The sequence below is a fragment of the Aspergillus aculeatus genome (genome assembly GCF_001890905.1).
Source record: "Aspergillus aculeatus ATCC 16872 unplaced genomic scaffold ASPACscaffold_1, whole genome shotgun sequence".
NCBI lineage: Eukaryota > Fungi > Ascomycota > Eurotiomycetes > Eurotiales > Aspergillaceae > Aspergillus > Aspergillus aculeatus.
Genome location: NW_017962976.1, coordinates 2,598,919 through 2,606,935, shown reverse-complemented (window position 1 = coordinate 2,606,935; position 8,017 = coordinate 2,598,919). Strand labels below are relative to the sequence as shown.

The 8,017-nt window shown below is 52.3% G+C and overlaps 1 protein-coding gene across 1 annotated transcript; it reads right to left on the bottom strand.

The window, feature by feature from the left end:
• Nucleotides 1-7,614, bottom strand: ASPACDRAFT_74576 (putative sensor histidine kinase/response regulator). Its single transcript, XM_020204248.1, has 4 exons — nucleotides 4,508-7,614; nucleotides 3,255-4,442; nucleotides 2,301-3,175; nucleotides 1-2,232 (listed from the first exon to the last, which is right to left on the bottom strand). Exons 1-4 carry the CDS (start codon nucleotides 7,414-7,416, stop codon nucleotides 197-199), a joined length of 7,008 nt encoding a protein of 2,335 aa, XP_020061387.1. The 5' UTR covers nucleotides 7,417-7,614; the 3' UTR covers nucleotides 1-196.
• Nucleotides 7,615-8,017: the final 403 nt, after the last annotated feature.

Sequence of the window (8,017 nt, the reverse complement as noted above, 5' to 3'; positions counted from 1 at the left end):
GAACGAATGAAGACAAATAGATGAAGGAATAGAAGAGAGAAAAAAAAGATGGGGGGAAGAACTCCAATTTATACAGATGTGGTATCTCAAACACGCAAACAAGCGGGGGTGGCAAGGGAAACAGAAGAAGAAAAGAAGAGACTTCCGAGAATTCCTGCAAAATGTTGCAATTTTTCCTCGAATGCCTTGTTGCTGTTCAGGTGCTGTTGCTGTTGCTGGGGGCAAGTGGTTTTTCCTCCTCGGGCGTGAGTGCGATGACTGGACTAGAGGTTTGGGACTGGGGCGTCGAGGAGCTGTTGCTGAGTGGCGGCGTGCCGGCGTCGGTATTCACGCTCCCGCTCCCGCGATTCGTCATGCGAGTGCGCGTGTAGGCGGGGACCGGGGCGAGGTACTGGTCGAGCATCTCGGCCAGGATGGTGGATCGGACCGGCTTCGGGAGGTAGTTGTTCATGCCGGCGTCGATGCATTTCTCCCGGTCGCCCTCGATGGCGCTGGCGGTCATCGCGATGACCAGGGCCTCGTTGACATTGGGGTCCGGGTCTTTGCGAATCTCGCGCGTCGCGTTGTATCCATCCAGGGTGGGCATCTGCACATCCATGAGGACCACGTGGAAGGGGTTGCCTTCCCGGGAGCGGGCCCGGAGAGCCTCGACCGCCTGCCGGCCGTCGCTGTAGGCTTCGCACTGCAGATTGAGGCCGGTCACGAATTTGACGGCGATCTTCTGGTTGATCGGGTTGTCTTCGGCAATGCACACCCGGATCTGATCGCGGGGGACCATGCTCAGATCACGAGCAGTGGGCTTGGGGGAAGACGCCTTCTCCCCGTCGGGGCTGGGGAGCTTCGAACGTAGACCTTTACTAGAAGCATCCTTCACTTTGTTGAAAGACAGATGGAATGTGACTGTGGTGCCGACGCCGGACGTGGAATCGAGCCAGATCGCTCCTCCCAGGACGTCTTCGATGATCGCTTTGCAGATGCTCAACCCGAGCCCACTACCTCCGTATGATCTTGCGGTCGAGTTGTCTGCTTGAGAGAAAGGTCGGAAGAGTCGCGACTTCTGCTCCTCAGAGATACCGATGCCGGTGTCCGACACCGAGCACTCCAAACGGATGCGCCCTTTGCCTTCTCGCGACACCCGGGCCCGCACGGTCACAGATCCTTTGGGCGTAAACTTGTAGCTATTGCTTAGCAGATTCATGAAGATCTGGTGCAGCCGAACAGGATCACCAAGGACGACAAGTTCTGGTGGGACCTTGTCCAAGTCCTCGATGGTCTCCAAGCCTCGGTCGCGGTGCGTATAACGAAGCGCGCGGACAACCTCCGAGATCGTTTCTCGGATATTGAGGGGGACAGTGGAGATCTTCATCTTTCCAGCTTCAAGCTTCGAGAAGTCGAGGATGTCGTTGATGAGGGTCAGCAGAGTATCGGCGCATACACGAATCGACTCGACGTATTCATCTTGCTCTTTATCCAATCGAGTACTCTTGAGAAGTTCGGAGAGACCGATCACACCGTTCATCGGAGTGCGCAAATCATGGGAGATATTCGCAAGGAAGATGGATTTAGCCTTGGCTGCATCTTCTTTGAGTTTCACATTGTGCTTCGCTTCGGCTTCTGCCACCTTGGCCTTCTGCTCCGCCTCTCGAGCTTGGGCTAGCGCGCGCTTTTGCGCTTCAACCATCGATGCGTTGGTGGCACTGACTTTGCGAACCTCACGGAAGAGTAATGCATTGGACAAGGAGATGCCGATCTGATTGCACAGCAAGTGAAGCACGACCACATTGCGTTGGGTAAAGGAGTTTGGTTTCCCTTCGATGTGGATGACACCAAGAAGATTTTCGGCTTGCATTATTGGCAATGCAATGACCGATCTTCCCATGGGATATCTTGTCTGATAAGCTTCGCTAACGTTGGAGAATCGTTCATCCTCAAGAACGTTGTGGACGAGGACCTCCTCTCGGGTACGCATGACATAGTGGGAGATCTGATGGGCCATTTTGTCCTCAATTGACGAGAATGGAAGACCGTCGACATAAGACTTTTGGCCCTTTTCCATATCGCCAGTTGCAGCTACGGTGAAATTGTTATCGAAGTTCGTCGCAATCAGAGCTGAGTCCGAACCGTTGCACGCTTCTAGGACAATTTCGATCATTTTAGTCAAGAGTTTGTCGATCTGGAGCTCAGACGACATCACTTGGCTCGACTCAAGAATACTCGAGAGATCAATTATATCTGCTTGCTGTCAGAATCAAAAACCAGTAGGGGGAATAAGCATTCCGGGACAAGTAGTTCAAGCTTACCGAGACCGACACCCGAGATGTCCAATGACCGCTCACCAGTCGTGACGCCGTTCTGTTCTAGCCAGCGCTGTTTCCGATCATCTTCTTCCATCTTCGGATTCACACCAATATGTTCCTGTCCTGAATTGCGGTTGATTCCAAGGAGTGAATCAACAGTCTGGCACCCGACGTCAACATTTCTCGAAGATGTCGCGGTTTTCAGTAGCCACTCGTGCTTTTCGGTCAGTTGGGCTGCTTTACCCACAGCGCTGACTGCTGCCCAGGCGGCGATCGCATCCTGCATCACTGAGCGTGCCGCTCTCTTTGCACCACGTCGGATCAGGAATTCACCGTGCAGCTCAAGGGCAAGGGCTTCCTCCAATGGCCATCCATGGATCTGGCAGTGGTCAATAGCAGCCTCAAAAGCCTGAATGGCAGAGGTGTGGTCGTTTCGGACTTCGCAAATCAAAGCCTCCAGAATCAGTGACCACATGCCATAGTTCGCATCGCAAGCACTCCGTGCGAAATCCACCTCTGCTTTGTACTTCAGCACCGTCTTCAACCCTCCATCAAGATACCCACGTGCAGGGTAGTCGTTGTGGAGCGTCAGAAGGGAGAGCGCAAGGTAGAAATAGACGACATAAGAGACACGAGCAGACCACAACCTAGGCATCGTATCCATCATCTGCATGCCAACCTCTATAGCCCGGGTATGGTGGCCGTAAGCGAACAAAGGAATCATTGCTAAACCCCAGTAAATGTCCCGCGGGCGATCGGCATTGCTGGCGTTATTATCCAGGAAAGCGATATATTCATTGGTATGATGATGCTCGTCAGACATGACAGTGTCAGCGAACCGGCAGGATGTCTTCCCTTGCAGCGCACGCGCAACTTGTCTACATGGTGAAGGGAATTAGTTTCTGTACGTCTTCACTCTTCCCGATGTGGAAGTGTTCGGCTTGAAGGGAGTCTTACCGTACTGCGAGAAGAGTGGCACCCCCACGAGTATCATTTACCCAGTCAGGTATATCCTCGGGGCTTTCATTACAGAAAGCCTCAACCTGAGCCATATCGTGGCCCAGGAACAGCCGCGTCATTGCCATCGAGGAGAGACTGATCAAAGTGATGTAGGGGTCACCCATTGAGAACGAAGTCTCCACCGAGGTTTCAAGAACAGGAAGCGTAGCTGACAACGGCACCCGCAAGTGAGCAACATAAAGATTATGAACGATCAGGCCCCGACCTTGGGTCCATGGCTCTGGGCAGCGCTCAAGGAGACTGAGCGCATGGTCACTGAGTTTGACAGCAAGGTCCAGATCGCGGAAACGACTGAAGGAAATCATGGCAAGATGGGAGCAGCCTATTGAGATCTGCACGAAGCCACCTTTGAACAAATGAAGATTTATCATCTCTATTGCCATTCGGTAGAACGTCAAGCCATCATCCCAGTAGGTGACGGACATCGCCTCAGCCATCACTGCTCCGATGGTTATCATGTTGATGTCTTTGCTGATAGGTTTCCGAACAATGACATCCAAGTCCATCTTGCCGAGATATTCGCTAAGACTTTTGTATGCAGTATCGCATTGTTCGTATGTGGTTGGCTCCCGAAGATGGACCCCTAACTCATCAAGACATGTCAGAAGCGAATCCATGGAGCGGAGATGGTTTCCCATTTGAGCGTAGATTTTTGCCTTCACAATCCAAGCCCTTGACTTGCAAACGGCACTTTTTCCATGCTCGAACACCTTGTCCAGAAGATCCAGGGCTTCGGTGTTATGTCCTTGAGACCATGACATCTCGGCAGTGGCAATGTGCAGACGCAAGGTCTCATGGTAGTAAACATCCGTGTTATTATCATTCCAAGGATCGTCCTGGAGGAATGCGATACAATGGCGGAAGTACCAGAGCGCAGTCGGTCGAGCGCCTGACTGAGCTGCAGTCTGAGCTGCATCCCAGAGAATCTTTCTGTATTCCAGTCTTTCGACAACACGAGACTTGATGATTCGCGACGCGAGAGCCACATGCCGCGCCAAGGCATATCGACTGCGTCCGTCATGATAGTATTTCATCATGGCTTGAGATATGATGAAATGCATTTTCTCAACGTTTCGACCCTCAGTCAATGATAATGCGGCTTGTGAGAACCGATCATTTACAAACCTTAGGCGGTTCGAGTCAGTGGAACGATCAAGTGGGGGTAAGATTAAGTTATTCGGGGAACATACCTGAATTCATCGTCCGTTTTCCCGGGAATTATAAGGTTGGCTTGGACAAGATACTGCAGCCCAACAATAATGTCGGCCTCGGACTGTCGAATCAGGTTCGCATTCTGAGGGCATGTCAAATCAACAGTTTCGTCGTCATCGCTCGAGAATAGAAACTCGCTTGTAAGAAGCTTTTGGACCAACGAGAAGGCAAACGGGCTTCCCAACAACGCTCCCCAGACCATGATGGACCTTGCCGCTGTAGGGGTTTCTTGAAGACGCCGAGCAATAAAGCCAAGTCCCAGGCCCTCTCCATACCTAGGTGCCACGAATTCGGTGAAAATACGATCCAAGTCAAACTCCCAGGTAGAGTTTTTCCAGGAATACCAGATGCAATTTTTGCTATAGCAAGTCTCCAACATCATTCGCACGAAGAACGGGTTGCCCATGCTCTTCTCTTGGATCACGGCTGCGAGTGGCGTTAATGTTGGGTTTGGAGCTTGGTGCATCGTGGCCGCTACAACTTGCATGATCTCTTCTTCTCCGAGGGGCTTCAGCACAATTCGGGTCACATTAGGATCTTCGGCTTCGAAAAGGGACTTGATGGCATCTGACTCGAGTTCCGACTGTCGGCTCGTGAGAATAAGCACACAAGATAGCTTGGCTTTCACAATGTTCATAATCAATTCCAGGGTTTCGTCATCGGCATATTGCAGGTCATCCACACATGCACAAATCACCCTGTACTGCGATAGAGTTTTCAGAATCTCCAAAAATGTCTCCATCAATCGCATGTTCTTCAGTGCTGCATTAGACAGAAAAAAGTCGACCGAGCTTTGCCCGTCATCAAGACGAGGCATCGCTACGCGCTTGGACGGTTCTCCTTTGGTTGAGACATCTTTGAATATATGTTGCGCTGCAGAAAGCCTAGGTGAGATCTGCTTATCTTTGTTACCAGATGACATGAGCTGTTCCGGAAGCTCGAGGACTCGATGCAAGGTCGGCCACATGGGTCGTAGCGCCGTGCGGACATTGTTATGATAGTCAGTGGTGACATCACGTTCCGAGAATATTTGACGGAGAAGGCTAGCCAAGATCTTCGCAAAAGGCTCAAAGGGAACTCGCCTAGCTCGGTCCAGACGAGCTATGCCAATGTACCCAAGTTTACGTATCGTCGGTTGAACTCGGTTTACAAGATCGGTTTTGCCGATACCAGCCGCGCCGCTAATGGCGATAATCTCACATTTTCCGATCCGACGTGCTTTGTTGGCAGCTTTAGGTCGAGTGACAGAAGTGATCGACTCTCCATGACTTTGCGTGCTTGTGCCCATCGAAGGGTGGCTATCTCGGTCAGCAATATCCCAGGATGCGCGTGATTCCACCGGACTCTTGAGCTTGCCAGAGGCATTTCCCGGCTTCGGAGTTGAAAGGGAAGACTCCGTGCTATGCAGGGACTCATGCGTAGAGACCCGACCTAGAGGGCCGCCATTAGTAGTTTTGTGAGCGAGATGGAATGAACCCGAGTCGCTTGAGCCCGACGCGATCTCAAAGCTGTCAACTCGGCCGTCGGATGCGGATGAGTTCGAGCCCACTCCACTAGAAGCTTGCGCGCCAGCTCTCGCATAGGCAGATTGTTGGCGCCTGTGAACCTTTTCCACAACACTAATAATCTTGTCGTATTCTTCACGTCGTCCAAACATGCGAGACGGAAGAGTGAAGAAAGATGAGACATCCCGCTGTGCGATCTGGAAGTCCTTCAAGGCCTCGCTATCACCATCTCCAAGTAACTGGGAAATCTGCGCTAGGTCTCGCTTAACGGAAGAAATCGTATGGTAACGCTCATTGACAGCCTTCTGCGTCATCTTTTGGATGACAGCTGATACGGCATCCGGAACATCCATCCTCTTCGCTGAAACGGGGACTAACTTCTTTCCGAGAACGTTCTGCACAACTTCGACGGGATCGCTGCCGGTGAAAGCCGGTTTGCCCACCAGCATAGTCCAGAAGAGCACGCCAAGCGCATAGATATCTGTCCGGCTGTCCGGTTCTGTTGGCATTCTCCCCGTCTGCTCTGGTGCGATGAATTGCAGCTTGTTCTTGACGCCTAATTCCCTCGAGAGCGACGACCAGCCCTCGCTCAAGATATTGTCGAATGACCGAGCGCCATTGCCAGTGTTGGTCAGCTTCACCGAACGGGCCTCCCGGTTAAAGTGGAAGGCATCTCCCCGAATTTCACCATGGACGGTTTTGAGGCCGTAATGCAGAAGTTCCAAACAATCACATGCCCCAATCGCAAAGTCTAGAAATACCGAAAGAGATACCTGCTCTCCGGGTGTGGGCTCGTTGCTGTCGGTCCTGCCGCCAACTGCAAACCAAGCGGGTCCAAAAGCGACCATCTCCCGCAGCATGTTCGGACCGGGCGATTCGAAGAGAGCTACGAGCAGAGTGCCCGAATCTCCGGGGTCTGGCGGCAGTCGTATCAGATCAATCGGCCGTATTGTGTGGTTGCAATCTGGGTCCGAAGTTTGCACAATCGACCGTAGCATATGAAATTCGCGCTCGAGTCTGACAACGTGGGACGAAACACGGGCGACGACCGGGATCCATATCGGCTCATGATCGATACGAGACAGCGATAATTCGCTGCTGGACTCGCTTAAGCTGCTCCTCCAATGATGACGAAACGGGGGACGGGATTCGGTACGCGGAGAATTGCGAGCCAGACTAGAGGGGCCCGAGGAGGTTGCGGCGGGGGTGGAAACATCAGATTCAACGGCATGACGAAGGCCGAAGACATGCCAGTGGTTGTAGGTAGAGTGGAACGGCTCAACGGACTGATCCCAGGTGTATCCAGGTAGCTGTGCCAACCTCTCAAAGAGCCGCGCCGGGGGGAGCGGCAAGTCGTCCCCCAAGATATGGCTATCGTCCATCGCAACCAACAATAAACAATTGTGTCAGACAGAATGTCACCCCTCAATTGACGGCCATAGGTGAATCGCCTGTCGTGTGTAGTCGCACTCGTACTCGGAAGAAGGGGTGGTCGGAGTGATCCAAGAGAAGATTCATAAGAACGAAAACGGTTTGAACAATAATCGTCGCCAAGGACGGTGGAGAGAGAGAGAGAGAGAGAGGAGGGAGGGAGAACGAGGGAGCTAAAGTGAGTGAGTGTTGCCGTTCCTTGAGACTAGATTAGGTAAAGGTCAACGGCTCCAGTCGAGACCGCACGGTTGTGCGCACTTTGCTTTTTTGGGGGGGGGGGGGGGGATCTCCTTCGTTCAGATTGAATGTAGTTTTTTGAATGGTGGGCTCACCTCAACAACACGAGCTACCCGTTGGTCAAGGATGATGGGTTGTGTAAGTGAGCAACTTTGATAAGACTCCAGTTCTTTTTCGAGGCGAGGCAGGAACTTCGAAACTTTGGAACTTTGGTTTGAGGGGGACGGAGTGGGTAAAGATGCCTGAGGATTCAGAATTCCCTCACTGGGAGAGGCTCCGTTTTCGCTCTGGGCTGAGTCAGCTGCCGTTGGGCAT

Coding starts and splice junctions, on each gene's coding strand:
- ASPACDRAFT_74576 (XM_020204248.1), bottom strand. CDS start 7,416: ATGGACGATAGCCATATCTTGGGGGACGACTTGCCGCTCCCCCCGGCG. Junction 3,176..3,254: donor GCCACTCTTCTCGCAGTACG/GTAAGACTCCCT, acceptor TTCACCATGTAG/ACAAGTTGCGCGTGCGCTGC. Junction 2,233..2,300: donor CATCTCGGGTGTCGGTCTCG/GTAAGCTTGAAC, acceptor GACAGCAAGCAG/ATATAATTGATCTCTCGAGT.